The sequence below is a fragment of the Mobula birostris genome, chromosome 4 (genome assembly GCF_030028105.1).
Source record: "Mobula birostris isolate sMobBir1 chromosome 4, sMobBir1.hap1, whole genome shotgun sequence".
NCBI classification, from domain to species: domain Eukaryota; kingdom Metazoa; phylum Chordata; class Chondrichthyes; order Myliobatiformes; family Myliobatidae; genus Mobula; species Mobula birostris.
The window spans coordinates 203,617,017-203,638,446 of NC_092373.1; the positions used below are offsets into that span (position 1 = coordinate 203,617,017).

Below are 21,430 nucleotides of genomic sequence, written 5' to 3' on the forward strand. Positions count from 1 at the left end.
TCTATCAAGGCCTTTCAATATTTAATACATTTCAATGAGATCCTCCTCTCATTCTTCTAAACTCCAACAAGTATAGGCCCAGAGTTATCAAACACTCCTCATAAGTTAACCTTTTCATTCTCAGGATTATTCTCGTCAACTTTCCCTTGACTCTCTCCAATGCCAGCACATCTTTTCTTAGATAAGGAGCCCAAATCTACTCAGGATGCTACAAGTATGGTCTGACCAATGCCTTATAAGTCCTCAGGTTACATCCTTGCTTTTGTATTCTAGTCTTCTCAAAATGAATGCTAACATTGCATTTGCCTTCCTTACCACCAACTCAACCTGCATGAGGATTCCCAAGTCCCTTTGCTCCCCTGATTTTTGAAGTTTCTCCCCATTTAGAAAATAGTCTACGTCTTTATTCCTTCTACCAAAGTGCATGACTATGCACTTCCCTACATGGTATTCCCTCTGCCACTTCCCCTTTGATCAGCACCAGACCAGCAGGGGACAACCTCTGGCCTGCATGTTCTCCCACCTTTCTTCACCATTGCTCCCACCTCCCCTCCTGTTATCATTCTGCTCATTCCCAAGCTCTGGAACCTGAATCTCGAGTCTGTCAGATCATCTACCATATTTTATTTTATTGATACAGTGTGAAACAGGCCCTTATGGTCCACTAAATCATATCGCCCAGCAAACCCACTTATTTAGCACTAGTCTATTCAAGGGACAGTTTATAATGACCAATTAACCTACTAACCAGTACACCTTTGGACTGTGGATGAAAACACACATGCAGAAGGGAAGAACATATAAACTTTCTAACAGAGGATTTGGAATTGAACTCTGAACTCCAATGTCCTGTGCTGTAATAGCATTGTACTAACTGCTACACTCCCATGACTATACGTATGTGGTGTTTCCAGTGTAGCCTCTCTGCTCCTGTGAGACCCGACATAGATTGAGGGACTGCTTTACCAAGCACTTTTACTCCATCAACAACAAGCAGGATTTCCCAGTGGCCAACCATTTAAATTCCATTCCCCATTCCCATTCCGATATGGTAGTGCACGGACTCCTCTACTGTCACGATGAGGCCACTCTGAGATTGGAGGAGCAACACCTCACATTCCGTCTGGGGAGCCTCCAACCTGATGGCACGAACACTGATTTCTCCAACTTATGGTAATTTCTTCCCTACCCCCTCCTTTTCCTATTCCGGCTCCCCTCTTACCTCTTCTCTTCACCTCACCTGCCCATCACCTTCCTTTGGTGCCCCTCCTCCTTCCTTTTCTCCCACGATCCACTCTCCCCTCCTATCAGAATCCTTCTTCTCCAGCCCTTTACCCTTTCCACCTATAACCTCCCAGCTCCTCACTTCATTCCCCCTCCCCCCACCACCTACCATCCCCTCACCTGCCAGCTTGTACTCCCTCCGCACCCCCACCTTCTTTCCCCTTCCCTTCCTCTTTATTCCTTCCCATAGACATTGCCTGAACTGCTGTTCCTCCAGCATTTTGTTTGTGTTACTCTGAAATGACTTTCTTCCTTGTCCTGCTTTAAGACTTCCCGAATTCCCTGTGCTTCTCTCACTCTCCCAGCCCCCATGATCTGACGGTGTGAGACACTGCAGCTCCTCGCTTACAAGGAACATTGCTGCCCTCTCCTGTCCGAAATTCTCCTCCTCCGGAATGCAGGAAAGCCCCACCACAGAAGGTTCACAGAGTCCATAAAATGCCAGCGCTCTTTTGAGTCAACTTTAGAAGCAGTTCCTGTTGAGCCATCACTAACATCTCTAAACCACCTCGCTGCTTGTGAGAGATGGGACATTTTCAGGCTTCCTTTCTTTTGCCTGAAGAATCTCAAAGGGCTGAGTGTTTCACCAGCCACGCTGAAACACAATCCGGTGTGGGTTTTCGAAAGGATGTGACTAAGCAAGACAGGGTGCAGGAAAGACTCATCAGCGGACTGGGCAGCTTGAGTGATAGGGAGTGACTGAGTAGACTGGGACTGTTCACCCTGGAGTGAGGGGTACAGGTTCTGTACAGACTCATGGGGCTGATGTGAGAGGCACAGTAATGCAGTGGTTACTGTTACACTTTACAGCAGCAATGACTGGGGTGCAATTCCCACTGCCGACGGTAAGGAGTTTCTACCTTCTCCCCATGACCGAGTGGGTTTCCTCCGGGTGCTCCGGTTTCCTCCCACATTCCAAAGATGTACCGGTTAGTAGGTTAATTTGTCACATGAGTGTAATTGGGCTGTATGCTGAATCTCAAAATAAATAATTCAATAGGACATAGGCCCTTCTGCCCAACTGTCAGTGCCAACCACAGAGCCTACCCAGCTAGACCCAACTTCCTGCAATAAACTAAGCTCCTTCCCCTCCACATACCTGTCCAAGTATTTCTTAAATGATACCATTGTACCTGCCTCAACCACTTCCTCTGGCAGCTTGTCCCATACACTCACCCACCTCCGAGTGAAAAAGTTGTCTGTCAGGTCCCTTTTAAATCTTTCCTATCTCACCCTAAACCCTTGCCCTGAGTTTTGGGCTCTACTACCCTGGGAAAAAGTGCATAACTTATGTTTTGTGCACCAACCTGCCTGGGTTGCTGCTGCTGGCAAGTTTTCCACTGAGCCTGTTCCTCACAGGACTTGGCAATGAACTCAAGTTGAAGTGATTCGAAGTTTGGAATACCATGAAGGGCATAAATAGGATGGACAGTCACTTTTTACTTCCACAATAAAAGGAAAGGTACGTTGCATCTGGAGTTTCTCCGGTTAGCGGACGATTTCCCTCCACGCCTCGCTGACGTAGTGGGGAACCGCGTACGAGACATGTTTACAGCAGTGGTTTGTCGTTGCCTTCTGCCGGGTGAGTTTCCAAAGAGATCACCAGCTCCTAACCCAGCACGGATGGAAAGCGTGCAGGGGAGCCGGCTGGATTCGAACTCGGGACCTTTTGTCCCGAAGTCCGGCACTGACTACACCACCAGCAATAAGGGAGGCTAAAACTAGAGAATGTGGTTTGAGGGGATAGATTTAAAGGGGTAAGTTTTTCACACAGAGAGGGTGCTGGGTCTGTGGAACAAGTTGCCAGAAGAATTTGTATTGGCGGGTACAACTGAGGTGCCACGGTCGTGCAGCGGTTAGCGTGACAACATTACAGCTCGAGGCGTCGGAGTTTGGAGCTCACTGTAAAGAGTTTGCACGTCCTTCTCGTGAGCACATGCGTTTCCTCTGCGTGCTCTGGTTTTCTCCCACGTTTCAAACGTGTGCCACTTAGTGGGTTAATTGGTCAGTGTAAATTGACCTGTGACTATGCAGTGTTAAGGAGGTGGATTGTTGGGCAGCTCACTGGGCCGGCAGAACCTGTTCCACACTGTAACTCCAAATAGGAATAAACTAAAACAATTACCATTAAAATATATTTAGATAGACTGGATGGGCTGGGACTATTTTCCCAGGGTCAGGGAGTCTAAAGCTAGGGGTGTCTAAAATGAGCTGCCAGAGGAGGTGGTTGAGATGGGTACACTTATGCTGTTTAAAAGACATCTGGGACGGCTGTGTGGACAGGAAAGGTTCAGGGGGATATGGGTCAAATGTGGGCCAGTGGGACTAGTTCAGGTAAACAGCTCAGTCTTCTGGCAGTTTCCTTAGCTCTGGCGAGGGTTCAAGTCTCACTGCTGGTCTCAAAAGTGGGGCCAAAACACTGTGGTTAACGTGTATATGGGTGTGTGTGGTGTGGGGGTGTGTGTGGTGTGGGGGTGTGTGTGGTGTGGGGGTGGGGGTGTGTGTGTGTGTGTGTGTGTGTGCATGCATGAGTGTAAATATGAATGTGAATGAGTGAGTGACGAGAATATGAGAGTGTTAGGGACTGAGAGTGTGAGAAAGAGTGAGAAAGTATCAGTGAGAGAGTGAAAGAGAGGGAGAGTTGGAAAGAGTGACAGCATGAGAGAAAGAGTGACTGAGAAAGAATTATAGTGAGAGTGTGAGAGAGTAAGAGAGTGAGAGAGAGAGAGTGAGAAAGTGAGAGTGAGAGAGTGAAAGAGAGTGACAGAGTGAGAAAGCGTGAGAGAGAGTGAGAACTTCTCTGCCCAGTAAAGCAGCCAGCATAATCGCAGACCCCACCCACTATGAACGCTCTCCCTTCTTCCCCTCTCATCTAGCAGAAGATGCGAAAGCCTGAGCACACGTATCACCAGGCTCAAGGTCAGTTTCTACCCCACTGATATCAAACTGAAATGGACACCTCTCATACACTAAAAGATGAACACTTGATCTCTCAAACTACTTTGTCATGGCCTTGCACCTTATTTGACTGCCTGCTCTTTTTTTTCTCTCCCTCTCCCTCTCTGTATCTTACATAGAAACATAGAAACTTACAGCACATTACAGGCCCTTCGGCCCACAATGTTGTGCCAACCATGTGACCTACTCTAGAAACTGCCTAGAATTTCCCTACCGCAGAGCCCTCTATTTTCCTAAACTTCACGTACCTATCTAAGAGTCTCTTAAAAGACCCCATTGTATCCGCCTCCACACTGCCACTTGCAGTGCATTCCACGCACCCACCACTCTCTGAGTGAAAAACTTACCCCTGACATCCCCCCTGTATCTACTTCCAAGCACCTTAAAACTGTGCCCCCTTGTGTTAGCCATTTCAGCCCTGGGAAAAAGCTTCTGGCTATCCATATGATCAATTCCTCTCATCATATACACCTCTATCAGGTCACTTCTCATCCTCCGTCACTCCAAGGAGGAAAGGGGACAAGTTCATTCAACCTATTCTCATAAGGCATGCTCTCTAATCCAGGCAACATCCTTGTAAACAACAGGAATTCTGCAGATGCTGGAAATTCGAGTAACACACATCAAAGTTGCTGGTGAACGCAGCAGGCCAGGCAGCACCTCTTCCTAGAGATGCTGCCTGGCCTGCTGCGTTCACCAGCAACTTTTATGTGTGTTGCTTGAACATCCTTGTAAATATCCTTTGCACTCTCTCTATAGTATCCACATCCTTCCTGTAATGAGATGACCAGAACTGAACACAGTACTCCGAGTGGGGTCTAACTAAGGTCTTATATAGCTGTAACATTACCTCACGGCTCTTGAACTCAATCCAACAGTTGATGAAGGCTAACACACCATATGCCTTCTTAACAACACTGTTTGAGTGTCCTATGGGCACAGACCCCAAGATCTTGCTGATCCTCCACACTGTCAAGAGTCTTACCATTAATATTACATTCTGCATTCAAATTTGACCTACCAAAATGAACCACTTCACACTTATCTGGGTCGAACTCCATCTGCCACTTCTCAGCCCAGTTCTACATCCGATCAATGTCCCGCTGTAACCTTTGACAACCCTCCAGACTATCCACAACACCCCCAATCTTTGTGTCATCAGCAAACTTACTAATCCACTTCTACTTCCTCATCCAGGTCATTTATAAAAATCACAAAGAGGAGGGGTCCTAGACAGATCCCTGTGGAACACCAATGGTCTCTGACCTCCATGCAGAATATGAACCATCTACAACCACCCTCTGCCTTCTGTGGGCAAGCCAATTCTGGATCCATAAAGCAAGGTCTCCTTGGATCCCATGCCTCATTACTTTCTGAATGAGCCTCCCATGGGGAACCTTATCAAGTGCCTTACTGAAATCCATATACACTACACCCACTGCTCTACCTTCATCAATGTGCTTTGTTACATCCTCAAAGAATTCAATTAGGTTCGTAAGGCATGACCTGCCTTGACAAGGCCATGCTGACTATCCCTAATCAGGTTATGTCTCTCCAAATGCTCAGAAATCAGTGCCCACCAGTGAAGTAAGACTCACTGGTCTATAATTTCCTGGGTTATCTCTGCTCCCTTTCTTGAACAAGGGAACAACATTTGCAACCTTCCAGTCCTCTGGTGTTTCGACCGTCCCTTCTGATGATGCAAAGATCGTTGCCAGAGGCTCAGCAATCTCCTCCCTTGCTTCCCACAGTAGCCTGGGGTATACCTCATCCAGTCCCGGTGACTTATCTAACTTAATACCACTCAAAAGCTCCAGCACATCCTCTTTCTTAATGTCTATACACTCAAGTGTTTCAGTCCGCTGTAAGTCATCCCCACAATTGCCAAGGTCCTTTTCACTGGTGACACTTAACACCTTATTCTGAATTCTGTTATTGGTTTTTCCTTTTGTACTACCTCAGTATACTTGTACGTGTAATTATCTGTCTGGATGGCAAGCAAAGCAAGGATTTTTACTGTACCACAGTGTGTGTGACAATAATAAACCGATTTCCAATCCTACAACATGAGCGAAGATCAGACCGTAATAACGTTCGTGTTGTCACACAACTCCCTTCAAAATCAATCACTTTCATCCCACCGTACGTGTAACCCTACCCTCCGAATCCAACAGACTTAGAATGTGGAGAAGACCATTCAGCCCATCATGTCTGTCAGTCCCACCCCGATACTAGACCTTTCCCCCCACCTTCCTTTATTTTCTGACCAAACAGAACGATGGCCCACATGCTAAGAGGCAGCCGCAACAGTTCTTACCTCCTTCAGGGTGCTGAACTGGTCCTGCGGAGGAAGGCACAAGTCCCAGGAATCGAGACGGAATGAAAGAAAGAATGTGTTAGTGTGAGAAATGAAACAGATTTGTTACCATCAATGAACTGTTCCCACAACCTATGGACTCACTCATCTCATGTTCTCAATATTTATTGTTTATTTATTTATTTATTATTTTTTACTTTTTGTATTTGCATAGCTTGTTGTCTCTTGCACATTGGTTGTTCGTCTGTCCTGTTGAGTGTGGTCATTGGTTCTGTTGTGTTTCTTGTACTTACTGTGAATGCCCACAAGAAAATGAATCGCAGGGTTATATATGTACTTTGATGATAAATTTACTTTGAGCTTTGCCAATGAGACACCTGTTATCCATGCAGAGCCCAGACACTGAAGGTGGATTGGATAGATGTGTTCAAAAGCAATTAGGATGCCAGTGAGTCCTGAATTTATTTATTTATTTGTTTATTTACTTTGAGATACAGCACGGAATAGCTCCTTCCAGCCCAATGCCCAATGAGCGGTGCCACCCAGCAACCCAACCATTTAACCCCAGCTTAATCACAGGGCGATTTACAATGACCAATCAACCTACTAACCGGTACATTTTAGGACTGTGGGAAGAAACTAGAGAACCCAGACGACACTGGCGCTTTCACAGGGGAGGAATGTACAAACTTTCTTACAAGGGACACTGGAATTGAACTCTGAATTCTGACACCCTGAGTTTTAATAGTTTTACGCTAACTGCTGCACTACTATGGCATCCCTAAACGCTATGCTGCCACGGCACCTCTGTTGAGGGGTCTCAGCTTGAAGTGTCAACTACTCATTTCCCTGCATAGATAGTGTATGTGGGTGGGATGGAGGGTGAGAATGAGGAACAGGGCTTGTTTTGCTTGTTGTGTTCTGTGTTGTTTCACACAGAATGCTGGAGGAACTCAGCAGGTCGGGCAGCATCTATGGAGAGGAATAAACAGTGTGACATTATGGGCCTAGACTGTTCAACAGGACATGAGTCAGTTATTCTCCCTTACCTCCAAGCCAGGAATACGATGGACCGACCGCTGTGTGAAGGAGAAGGACACAGAAACCATTAGTTGAGAAGAATCTCCTCACCATCACACCCAGAGAAATGCACAAGTTGGCCTTTAGAAGCCCAGCTGCCCTCCCCAACACTGGCTCCAGCTCCAAGACGAAGTTCTTATTATCCTTGAGAAATTCACCCACGGCCCATGCAGAATCTCCTCCAGTCAGTCCTACAACAAGATGTCAGGGTTCCTTCAACCCTTCCCATGTTCCACATCACCTCAGCCCTGAGCGCCAGAATTCCGTCCCTGAAAGTAATTAAGTCAATGACCTCCTCCTTCCTTTAAGATGTTCCTTTAGCCAAGATTTTGGTCACTACCCTGATACCATCTGGGCTACCCTGATGTCTCCCTTGTTCAATATTTCCTTCTTTAAATCCCATTCCAGTGGTTTATTACATAGAATATAGATCATTTCAGCACAGTACCAGCTCTTCAGCCCATAATGTTGTGTTAACCTTTTAACCTACTCCAAGATCAAACTTCCCTTTACATAGCGCTCTATTTTCCTATCCATGTATCTAAGAGTCTCATAAATGTCCCTAAAGTATCTACCTGTACCACCACTCCGGCAGCATATTCCACACAGCCATCACTCTCTGACATCCCTCCCCACCATACTATCTCCAGTCACCTTAAAATTTTGCCCTCGTATATTAGCCATTTCTACAGCAGCTGTTCACTTGATCTATTGCCTCTTATTGTCTTGACTTCTTGTCCTCCTTTGCTCCAAAGAGAAAAGCCCTGGTATGTTCAACCTATCTTCACGAGGCACGCTCTTTGATCTAAGCAGCATCCTGGTAAATCTGCTCTGCACCCTCTCTACAGCTTCCATATCATTCCTATAACAAGAACACCAGAACTGAACACAACATACCGTGTGGTCTAGCCTGGGTTTTACAGAGCTGAAACTCAGTCCCCCGACCAATGAAAGCCGACACACTGTACGCTCCTTAATCACCATACTGACTTGTGCAGCACCGTTCAGGGACCTATGGACGTGGTCCCCAAGATCCCTCTGTTCCTCCACACTGTTCCTGCCATTAACCCTGTATTCTGCCTTCAATTTCAACTTTCCAAAGTGAGTCACTTCACACCTTTTCATTACATGGCAGAAGCTTCCTAAGTATAAGCTGCTGCTGTTGTCGACATTTGATTTTATGTTTCACATACCTTCTCCCGTGGAATAAGCTCAAAAGCAGCCAGAAGTTCCCCAGCATTCCTGTTCCCTCTGAGCACTGGGTACCAGGCCAGTCGTGGGGAGCGCTCCAGTGAGGGCGTGCAGACACTCCGGCCCATAAATTCATCGGCACCCTAAGGAGAACACAAGAACGTGAGGTAGGAGTTGCCCGACTTGCTGAGTTCCTCCAGCACTTTGTATGTGTTGCTCAGCAAGCCTACTCTGCCATCTACCAGTCATGGATGAACTTCTGCCCAAACACCATCGTCCTGCATTCAGAGTTCAAAGAGAATTTACTATCAAAGTCCTCGTATACAGTGGATTCTGGTTAATTGAGACACATTGGGAGTCGTACATTTAGGCAGCTTCTCCAATTAGCCGAAATTTCATGGAAATAGTTAAAAAGGGATTTAAAAAGATAAACTGTCATTTAATTAAGTAACAAATTATGTATTAAAATGAAACACAGAACAAATTAGAACAGTACCAATACTACTACAGTAGTATGAAACTATGTAAGTAAAAGCATCCATTAGTCTTGCAAGACCATGGATCTGCACCTGGAAAGGCGCAGGCCTGGGCAAGGTTGTTTGGAAGACCAGCAGTTGCCCATGCTCCCCTCTCCACAACACCAATGTTGTCCAAGGGAAGGGCATTAGGACCCATACAGCCTGGCACCAGTGTCATCACAGAGCAATGTGTTCTGTGGCCAAGAAGTGGTTCTGGAATGCTTTGTGGAGAGCAAAGGGCATGACAAGGTACAGAAGACATCATGGTCATCAACTGCAACTAAGGGGGATCCCAGTTTGTGACAACTACTTGCACCACGGGATCTGGACTTCCAAGGTCGAGAGACTGGACTACCCAGTGCAATGGCATTTCCACCTTAAAAAATCTCCCACACAGGTTTCACTGTCATCATCAGATAGAGGAACAACCAGCATGTTGCCGTGTTCTTTAGAATGACTGAAAATGAGCAAAATCAGTGCTGGACAGTAAATGCAGATAACGGACTGCCTTCATACAATGTTATTGGCCAATAGCAGAGGCTGAGATGAGACCTAATGTGTCTAAAATTATGAGAGGCATGGACAGATAGACAGCTGGTATCTTTTTCCCAGGGTTGAAATGTCTAATATCAGACAGCATGCTTTTAAAGTGAGAGGGAGTAATTTCAAAGGAGATGTGAGGGAAATGTTGTTACACAGAGAATAGTGGATGCCTGGAATGTGCTGTCTGGGGTGGTGGAGGTACAAGCAGGTACATTGGAAGAGTTAAGAAGTTCTTAGACAGGCACAGGAATGAATAGAGAGATATGACCGTGTCTAGGCAGAAGAGATTAATTTAGCATTTGATTACTAGTACCATTCCCATTCCTGTTTCCCTCTCTCACCTTATCTCCTGACCTGACCATCACCTCCCTCTGGAGCTCCTTCCCTTTCCCCTTCTTCCATGGTTTTCTACCTCTCCTATCAGATTCCCCCTTCTCCAGCCCTTTATCTCTTTCACCAACCAACTTCCTAGCTCTTTACTTCACCCCTCTCTCTCTCTCTCTCCCAGTTTCACCTATCACCTACCACCTTGTACTTCTTCCTCCTTTCCCCCACCCCCCCCCCCCACCACTCCACATCTCGTGTTCTAACTTCTCATCCTTTTTCCCAGTCCTGATGAAGGGTCTTGACCTGATAAGTCGACTGTTTACTCTTTTGGTCTGCTGAGTTCCTCCAGCATTTTGTGCATGTTGCTTTGGATTTCCAACATCTGCAGAGTTTCTCATCTTTGTGCTACAAGTTTAATTGGTTTGGTACAACATTGCTGGACTGTTCTATGTTCTATAGTCTTCTGAGTTAGGTGATCAGAACATCTCTGCAGCTTAATCTCTAACTTGATCTTCAATATTCACACCTCGAGCCGAGACTCTTTAACACTTGCTCTTTATTCCTGACGAAGGGTCTCGGCCCGAAATGTCTACTGTCTACTCTTCCCCAATTGCTGTTGCCTGACCTGCTGAGTTCCTCCAGCATTTTGTGTGTGTTGCTTTGGATTTCCAACACCTGTAGATTTTCTCATGCTTCAATATTCCTGCTGTTCCTTCATGGTACTTCAGCAGACTTTTGCAAAGATTGTAGATTAGCTTTAGTTGTCACATGTACATCTAAACATCAAAACAGACAGATAAAGTCAGCAAGAACTGTGTTGGTCAGCCTACAAGTGTCCTTACACCTCCGACGCCAACAAAGCATGCCCACCATTACTGCCATTACTGTCCCTAACCCGTACGTCTTAGGAACATGGAGGAAGCTGGAGCACCTGGAAGAACCATACACGGTCACGGGGAAAATGTACAAACTCCTTACAGATAGCAAACCTTCAACGTACACTGAACACTGGAGGAACTCAGCAGGTCAGGCAGTGTCTGCAAAAGGGAATAAACAGCCGATGTTTTGTGCCTGACTTGGCAGAGGAAAGGGAACTGGAGGACTATGGGCTACGTAAGTTGGAAGGGTTAGATTGATTTGGAGATTGCTGGTTAAAAGCTCTGTACTGTGCCGTTCTGTTCTGTTCTGCTCTGTGTTGTATGCTTTGGATCTCCAGCATCTGCAGATTTTCTCATATTTGTGATGTTCCAGAGGACATCACTCCAAGGCAGAGGTTCCCTACCTTTTCATATGCCATGGACCCCTACCATTAACCAAGGGGTCCATAGACCCCAGGCTGGGAACCCCTGGAAGGTGATTGAAAATATTTATTTATTTAGAGACCCAGCACAGTGGCAGCCCCTTCTGGCCCAGCGAACCTGTGCTGGCCAATTACACCCACCAGTGCTGCCACTCTTCTAACATCAACATAGCATGCCCACAACTTACTAACCCTAACCCGTATGACTTTGGTATGTGGGAGGAAACCGGGGCATCCAAAGGAAAGCCACAAAGTCACAAAGAGAGCATACAGATTCCATAGAGGCAGCAAACCCCGATCTGCGATTGTTGGCGCAGTAAAGTGGTACGATAATCACTACACTACCATGCCTGTCCTATAAACCATCCGCTCCTGGACTGCTGAAGAGGAAAATACTTTCACGTGGAAAAGGTGATTTAGTTATTTAACCAACCGCCGTGCATTCCCCTCCATTCAAAAGTGCGTCAGAGCAAGCTGCTATCCCGCTGCACCAACACTAGGGCAGTGTCAAGGGGAACACCCAGTTCCCTGCCGACCATTCCTCTGTGGCGGGGAATGTGTAAAATGTAAAGAAAAAACATGGAAATTGTTTTCATTTTGAGAGATGACTCACATTACAAGTGGTTAAAACCTACTCAAACCTGCCCCCAAAAATAAGAGCGAATATTGACACTACAGAGTGTAAATTCATTACCTGTGACTCTGATTAAATATTTTTAAACATTGCTTTTTCATATTTTTGGCTATAAGAAGAATGTGCTACATTATTCTAAGTCCACATTATATGTTCTATTATAAGAATAGTTTAAATTATGGATTCCTCTGAGCATATTCTCTGCGATACAGAAAGAAGCCTGTTATAAGACCAGAAGACATGGGAGCAGAATTAAGCCATTTGGTGCATCAAGTTACCACTACCATTCCATTATCCCTCTCAACCCCATTCTCCTGCCTTCTCCCCGTAACCTTTGACTCCCTTACTAATAAAGAACCCATCAACCTCCGCTTTACATATACCCAAAGACTTGGCCTCCACAGCCGTCTGTGGCAATTAATTCCACAGATTCACCAGCCTCTGGCTAAAAAAAAATTCCTCATCTCTATTCTGAATGGATATCCCAGACATCCCACCTCTCCCGGGAGTTCCGGGAGTCTCCTGCGTATCGATAGCGGCTCCCTGATGCCCACAAATTATATACAATATCACAGAAATCAATTTTTTGGAGAGGGAGAGGGAAAAAAGGAAAGAAAGAAAATGAATGAATCCTACTTGATCTCTCTTTATGCTATCAGTTTTCTCTGTGGGCGGGCTTTACAGTCGGCCTTTCTGTCGCTCCCATATTCTATCAGTTCAGTTGCTGCCGTCTGTAATGACGCTGAAATGATCTGGACATCTGTCGGTGATGAAGTACAAAAGCCTGGCGAAGAAATTCCCAAGGCTGGCGGTGCCAACCTGACTAGGCGAGGCTGTCCTATATGGGCGGGGCGTGTTGGCATCTTAAAGGGGATCAGAGCGGGGTTTAAATTGGAGTGAAATTCCAAAATTGTCCGCTAAGACATCTTTAAAAACGTGCTTACAGCAAGCAAATTCTTTGTTTTTTTTTCCCTGAAACACTTCCGCTTACAGGTACATTGAAGCCCGCGATGGGCTGGGTTTAAGTGCAGCCGTTTTCAGAAGAAAAACCGATTTTAATAAATACCCGGCCCCCACCGAGGTCTCGTCATTAGGACAGCGAACTGTTCACCTGTGCTGCGCACTTTATATGCATTTTGAATCACACTTTATTAAATAATATGGTAATATATTGTTTTATGTGGTGTGTGTGATATATGTATTATGGCTACACCATAGTCCAGACAGAGGTTGTTTCGTTTGTGGACAATCAGCCAGGTGACAATAAACTTGAACTTGAAGATACGGAACTTCTAAATCACTCATTTAAAATCCCCCATCTCAATGTAAAAAAGTAAGTTCTGATCCTGACTATTGCAGGCAGTGTTTGTGTGTGTGTGTGTGTGTGTGTGTGTGTGTGTGTGTGTGTGTGTGTGTGTGTGTGAGAGAGAGACAGACACACACACACACACACACACACACACACTACGGACGTATATGCGATCTGACGTTGTCCGAATGGATGTTAAGCAGTGCACACCTGTAATAAGGATACACCTTATGCTTTTATTTCTTTTAGGGACCACAACATATTAGGGAGGCTAAGCGCAGGGAAGGCTGCTCAAGTATTTCACAGTTCCCTTCAGCGGAAAACCAAAGTCTGATAGAGAAAGTCACTAGAGCTGAGGTGTACTTTACATCTTTCATCGTTGAGCATAACCTGCCATTCCAGGTGTGTAAGCACACAGGCAAGCTATTCAGGAAAATGTTTCCTGATTCAGAAATAGCAAAAAACTATGCCTGCTCATCAACCAAGACAGCAGCTATTGTGAACATGGCACATTAAGACAGAATTCAGAAGTCCGCTGTCTCACAAAACACTTGTGAATCTGATGTCTTGCAAAATTAACAAATTCATTGGCATAGACTGCTATGAGGTTGAGACTTCCGGTTGAGACCTCCCTGAAATGAGTTTTTGCAGGGTGGGATGTCTAATATCCCTCAATTCTGAGGTTGTGCCCTCTGGTCCTAGACTCCCCCACCATAGGAAACATCCTTTCCAAATCTACTCTATCCAAGCCTTTCAATATTCAATAGGTTTCAATTAGACACCCCCCACCCCCGTTCTTCTAAACTCCAGCAAGTACTGGCCCAGAGCTATCAAACACTCCTCATATGTTAACCCTTTCATTCCTAGGATCATTCTCAAGAACCACCTCTGCACACTGTCCAATACCAGAAAATCTTTTCTTAGGGAAGAGGCCTATGTTGCACTGATGCCACAGTGGAGTGGGGCACAAGATGCCTGCAACTACTAACCCAGTGAATGTATTCATCCCTGAGGCAGGACAAACACAGACACACTCACTACTCTGACATTTATGCTTCACCAGCTCTGGGCCTATACTCACTGGAGTGCAGAAGGATGGGTGGGTGATGGGATGTCATTGAAACCTATTGAATATTGAATGCCTAGATAGAGTGGTCATAGAGAGTATGTTTCCTATTGTGGGGAAGTCTAGGACCAGCAGCAACAGACTCAGAATAGAGGATGTCCCTTTAGAACAGAGATGAAGAAATATTTCCTTAGTCAGATGGTGATGAATCTGTGGAATTCATTGCTACACATGGTTGTGGAGAGCAAGTCATTGGGTATTCTTAAAGCAGAGGTTAATAGGTTCTTGATTAGTAAGGGTGTTAAAGGTTACAGAGAGAAGGTAAGAGAATGGGGTTCAGAGGGATAATAAATCAGTCATGATGAAATGTTGAAGCAGACTAGATGAGCCATATTGGTCTAATTCTGTTCCTTTGTCTTATCGTCAATGGTCTCCATGGGTGCTTGTTCTTGGTAGTACAACAAGATTGTGTATTTTCGTGGCACCTTTCACCACCTCAGGTGAATAACTACACCCTTCTCCATACAATAACTACACCCTTCTCCATATAATGGGTTTGAAGGGTACACGTGGAGATTTGTTGGGACTCGAGGGACTGAGTTATGGAGAGAGGGTGGGCAGGTTGGGACTTTTACGATGGAGAGTGGGAGAATGAGGCGTGATCTTACAATGGTGTATAAAATCATGAGGGTAGTAGATAGAGGAATGAATAACCAGAGGGCAGAGTTTAAAGGTGAGAGTGGAGAGATTTATGAGGAACACGGGGAAAATACATCTCAGGGTAGTATATGCTGACATCCTCCAAGATGACCTCAGCCTTGTTGTGGTTTGGAGGCTTGCGTATCTTAATGACCCAGAGAGCTATGTTAGCTGGAGACAGGGCTTTATGCTTTGGCTCTTGGTAGGGTCACCCATGATGAACAGGTCAAAGGGTAGAGGCCAGACTAAGAGCTGACCACAGGTCCTCCAGATTTGGTGGTTCAGCTCAGGGGTAACAACCCTGACTGATAAAACAAAATTGTTACGGTAACAGCAAAGAAGATTCCTCCTACATCTGAGTGTGGCGACATTCCTGAGTGTCCACCTGGGACTTGCACGACTGACAGTAGTGAAAATCGAGAGGAAACTACTGACACGATGAAGGAAGCCCTGAACACTACCAGAGACGGAGGACCTTCATTGCTGCTCTAAACGCCAGTGGTGTAACGAGCTGTAAGTAAGTAACATGGTGACATATATGTACTTTGATAACAAATTTACATTGAACTTTGAACTTCTGAACTTGGAGGAGCAACCTTTTCACCCAGAGAGTCCCCAATGTGTGGAACAAGCTGCCAGTGGAAATGGGTGAGACAGGTATATCAACAACATTTAAAAGACACATGGATAGAAAAGTTTAGAGAAGGGATTCCCAACCTTTCTTGTGCCATGGACCCTGACCACTAACTGAGGGGTCTGTGGATCCCAGGTTGGGGACCCCGGTTTAGAGGGATATTGGCCAAATATGGGCAATTGGGAAAGCTTAGATGGATCAAAGGGTCTGCATCTGTACTGTGTGATTCTAATTGCTTCCTATCAAGCTCAAGAGCATGCAAGACCTCCTATCCCCATGCAGCTGAATGGCCTGCTGACCTGATAACAGGTTCGGGAGGGCTGAACGGCCTCCACCTATCGCTGTGGAAGATTGACCTTCAGTGGGCGTGACTGCTCATACTTACGTAAGTATCATGGTCGTACAGTTCAACCACAATATCCGGTGGTTTAGTGCCGAAGAATCCTGGCTCACCGAAGATCTCGATCTCGTGGAAGATCAGCGTCTGGTCCCAGATGGGGTTCAAGGTGCTTTTGATGGTAACCGTGGTCTGGCTCTGATGCAGGAACGAGACGATGGCGTATGGATCTGTAACAGCACGATAATCACTCAGTCGGAATCAGAATCAGGCTTATTATCGCTGACGTATGTCGTGAACCTTGTTGCTTTGTGTGGCAGCAGTACAGTGTAAGACATAAAAACATTACTAAACAGATTTTAAAGTTTAACTTTATTTGTCACACGTGCATCGAAACGTACATTGAAAAAAGTGTATAACACAGTCCGGGGATGTGCTGGTGGCAGCCCGCAAGCGTCACCATGCATTTGGTACCAACATCATATGCCCATAACTCCCTATTCCTAACTCACAGAGTTATAGAGAAATACAACACAGAAACAGGCCCTTCAGCTCATCTAGTCCATGCCCAAACCATCTAATCTGCCTACTCCTATCGCTTAGCATTGGGGCTAGAACCCTCCATACCCCTACTATCCTCGTACCTATCCAAACTTCCCTTAAACTTTGAAATCGAGCTTACATGCACCACTTGTGCTGGCAGCTCATTCCAGCCTCAATACAGCACGCCCACAGTTACTAATCTTAACCCGTACATCTTTGGAATGTGGGAAGAAAGCGGAGCACCTGGAGGAAACCCACATGGTCATGGGAAAAAGTACAAACTCCTTATAGGCAGCAGCAGGACTGAACTTGGGTCATTAGCACTGTAACAGTGTTATGTTCTAAATAAATAAATAGGTAACTAGTGCAAAAATGAATAGTGAGGTAGTGTTTGTTGGACCTCATGGCAGAAGGGAAGAATGTTTTCTAAAATTTTGAGTGTATGTCTTTAGGCTCCTGTACATCCTCCTTGATGGTAATAATGAGAACATTAGAACATCAGAAAGTTCTTGACAAGAACAGGCCATTTGGTCCAACAAAGCTTGGCAAATTTATATTCACATAGTGTGTTAAAATAACTATCGAGTTTAGATTTGGAAGTCTCCAAGGTACCTCAACAAGGAGTTTGTTCCGTGTGTTCACAACTCGCTGTGTACGGAAATGCTTCCTGATGTTAGTCTGGAATCTCCCTTTAACCAGTCTCCACCTATGGCCGCATATCCTTGATGATGGATTAATTTTTAATTAGCAACTGGCATCTACTTTACTTATTCCCTTAATGATTTTGAACACTTCTATCATGTCTCTTCTCATTCTATGTCAACTTGGACAAAAAAGATTTAATTCTTTCAATCTTTCTTCATAGTTCAATCCCTGCAGACCTGGAATGAGTCTAGTTGCCTTTCTCTGAACTCTCTCCAGTATACTTTCATATCCCTCACAAAATATGGAGACCAAAACTGTACTCAAGGCGTACAACCCTGAGTGCATTACAAGTGCATTATAGAACTCAAGGAGAATGTCTCTAGACTTGCGCATCATATAGCCCAACATGCTATTAGCCTTCCTAATTGCTTCTATGTATTGTCCATATGTTGATGGTGATGGTGATGTTGATAGTGTCTACAAGGACACCTCAACTCTTCTCATGCAGTGCACTTTCTAATTCAAGACCCCCATTGTATATTTATATCTAATATTTCTACTTCCTATATGTAATATTTGACATTTACTCACATTAAATTTAATCTGCCATTTACCTGCCCACGTTTGGATTTTGTTTCGATCTAACTGTATTGATTTAGCTGCCTGAATGTTATCATCCCATCCCCCTAATGTGGTGTCAGCTGCAAACTTCACTAGTTTATTTGTTATGTGCTTAACCAAATCATTAATGTAAATTAGAAACAGCAGCGGCCCCAAAACTGATCCCTGTGGAACCCCACTTTTAACATCTTCCAGGTGTGAAAATGATCCTCTCACCATAACTAATAAACACACACACAAAATGCTGGAGGAACTCAGCAGGTCAGGTAGCATCTATGGAAAAGAGTATAGTCAACGTTTCGGGCTGAGACCCTTCATCAGGACTGGAGAAAAAAAGATGAGGCGTAGATCTAAAAGTTGGGGTGGGGGAGGAGAGGGGTAAACACAAGATGATAGGTGAAACTGGGAGGGGGAAGGGGAGAAGTAAAGAACTGGGAAGTTGATTGGTGAAAGAGATAACAGGGCTGGAGAAAGGGGAATCAAATAGGAGAGGACAGAAGACCATGGAAGAAAGAAAAGGGCAGAGGGGAACCAGAGGGAGGCGATGGGCAGGGAAAGAGATAAGGTGACAGAGGGAAAAGGGGATGGGGAATGGTGAAGCGGGGACATTACCAGAAGTTCGAGAAATTGATGTTCATGCCATCAGTTTGGAGGCTATCCAGACAGAATATAAGGTGTTGCTTCTCCAACCTGAGTGTGGCCTCATTGCGACAATTCCTTTTGTAATGCCCTGGTTCACACCTTTACTGTTATGCTGTAGGTATTTCATTTGGCCGCTCTGTAAGAGCAGCTGTTCTGCTTTCAGCCTGTTCGGGTTATTGTTAGAGATAAGGGATGATGAGAAATATGTACCATTCAGTTAGGATGGTGAAACCGATTTTTTTTTGTTGAGGGGCACTAAGGTTAGTCTTGGGGTTTTTGTTTGGCAGGAGATGAAGAAAGAAGATGCTGGGGAGAACCGGCTGTAGATTACGACCCAGTGGGAGACCATTTGTTTGAGATGGGCTGTGAACGACGTTTGGAAGGTGGTCTGTTCTTTCACACAGACCGAGGGTCCAGTGTATGAGTGATAGAGAAGTTCAAGATGAGCTCCAACTTGCGCACATTTCACTATTTAATTATAATGGGCCCTTTTTGTTTCTTCTTTCTTTTCTTTACTAACCCTTTTGTTAAGTAAAATTCATAAGTATAATTCCTTTAGTGTGCTGTCTGTTATTTCTTGGCACTGAGTTGTAACAGGGTAGCAAATTACACAGCATCCACACAAAGCAGGGCTTGGAGTGGGAGAGCCGTTCCAATCTCACAGGTTTGGCGGGACCGAGGGTGTCTTCCCTAGACTTACACAGCCAAGGAAACCAGTGGGGTTTCACTTGCAAGTGGAACAAGTGCCACACCTTCCCCTACACCTTCTCCCTCACTACCATTCAGGGTCACAAATAGTTCTTCCAGATGAGGCGACACCTCACCTGTGAGTCTGCTGGGGTCATACACACTGCCCAGTGCTCCTGGTGTGGCCTCCTGTATATCAGTGAAACCGACATAGACTGGGAGACCGTTTCGTCAAGCACCTACGCCCTGTCCACCAGAAGAAGCAGGATCTCTCAATGCCCACCCACTTTAAATCCACTTCCCATTCTGATATGTCCATCCAGGGCCTCCTCTACTGTCGCGATGGCGTCACACTCAGGTTAGAGGAACAACACCTTATCAACTGTCTGGGTAAAGACAATTAGGGCCAGGAAACTTGAAGTCACTGAAAAGATCCAGAGCATGTGAAATGTCATGGACATAGCTAGGAAGGGATTGAACCAGGAGGAATAAAACAGAGTCAAGGTATTCAGACCATGCCTGTACATGGTCCATTATCTCTTCATTCTTTGTTCCTGTGCGTCTGTCTAAATGCTTTTCATATGGTTCTGTCTTGTCTGCATCTACCGCCTTCCTAAGCAGACCACCCACCATTCTCTGTACAAGTAAACTTGCCTCATAAATCTCCTTTGAACTTTCCCAACCCACTCTCATTTTAAACCTACACCCTCTAGTATTTCATAATTCCATCTTGGGAAAATATTCTGACCATGAACCCCATCTAAGCTGCCATAACCTTATAAACTTAGACCGTAAGATCATAAGACATTGGAGCAGAATTAGGTCATTCGTCCGATTTAGTCTGCTCCACCATTTCATCATGGCTGATTTATTCTCTCTCCCAACCGCATTCTCCTGTCTTCTCCCCATAACCTTTCCTGCTCTGACCATCAAGAACCAACCTACCTCTGCTTTAAATGCACCTAATGACTTGGGCTCCACAGCCGCCCATGGCAACGAATTCCACAGATTCACCACCCTCTGGCTAAAGAAATTCCTCTTCTTCTCCATTCTAAATGGATGTCCCTCTTTTCTGATGCTGTGTCCTTTGGTCCTACACTCCCCACCAAAGGAAACACCCTCTTCTCATCCATTCTATCTAGGCCTTTCAACATTCAATAGGTTTCAAAGAGACCCCCCCCCCATTCTTCTAAATTCCAGTGAGTACAGGCCTAGAGCCATCAATCACTGCCTCATATGATAATCATTTCATTCAGGAGTTATTCTTGTGAGCCTCCTCTGAACTTTCTCCAATGTCAGCACATCTCTTCTTAAATAAGGGTCCCAAAACTGCTCACAATACTCCAAGTGAGGTCTCATCAATGCCCTATAAAGCCTCAATATTACATCTTGCTTTTATATTCTAGTTCAAGTTATCTAGTCTGATAACATGCATCAGATCTCTCCATAGCCTCCATCACTCCAGAGAAAACATCCCAACTTTGACCATTTTCTCCTTATAGCTCATACCCTCTAATCCTGGTGAACTTGTGCACCCTCTCCGAAGCCTCTACACTGTTCCTGTAACATACTAACCAGAACCACACACATACTCCAAAAGTGACCCAGTCACAGTTCCCTCTAAGCTATGTGGCCACATGGCCATGCGCTAACTCAAATGCTTCCACGCACATAGCCTTTGTTGCCATGCAGCTGGAATTAGACGCAGCTAGAAAGAGTTTCACGAAATGTATGAAGATTTGCCACGGTTGTACTGTATTTTATTATATCCTTCAATCAATAAATAAAATCAAAAGTCTGTGATTTTTCAATTTTCATTCTAAATACTCATAGAACGCTTATTACCAAAAAAACATTTAAAATGCTGCTCAGTTTTCAGAACACGTAAAAATTTCCTGCTCAGAGATACGGGTGGTCTGTGCACCTATAAAAATAATCGGAGGGAATGTTGGTCCCAACAAACCAAAGTTTGATACAGTTGCAATTTATGACTTTTCAACTTTCAAACTCAAAGTCCAAACTGATGAAGGCAAGTATATCATACAATTTCTTTAACATCCTGTCTACTTGTGTTGTCACTTTCAGCGAGCTATAG

General features: G+C 45.0%; 1 protein-coding gene across 6 annotated transcripts in view; it reads right to left on the minus strand.

Annotated features, from left to right (window-relative positions):
* The window catches only part of dysf (dysferlin, limb girdle muscular dystrophy 2B (autosomal recessive)), a 391,959-nt gene that overhangs the window by 134,661 nt on the left and 235,868 nt on the right, over nt 1-21,430 (minus strand). For all 6 annotated transcript variants that reach the window (XM_072256784.1, XM_072256786.1, XM_072256783.1 and 3 more), the window contains 4 exons: nt 16,246-16,427; nt 8,833-8,973; nt 7,609-7,638; nt 6,560-6,583 (listed from right to left, as the gene is read on the minus strand). In XM_072256784.1, the coding sequence (XP_072112885.1) occupies nt 6,560-6,583; nt 7,609-7,638; nt 8,833-8,973; nt 16,246-16,427 (377 nt within the window). The remainder of the gene's footprint in view (nt 1-6,559; nt 6,584-7,608; nt 7,639-8,832; nt 8,974-16,245; nt 16,428-21,430) is intronic.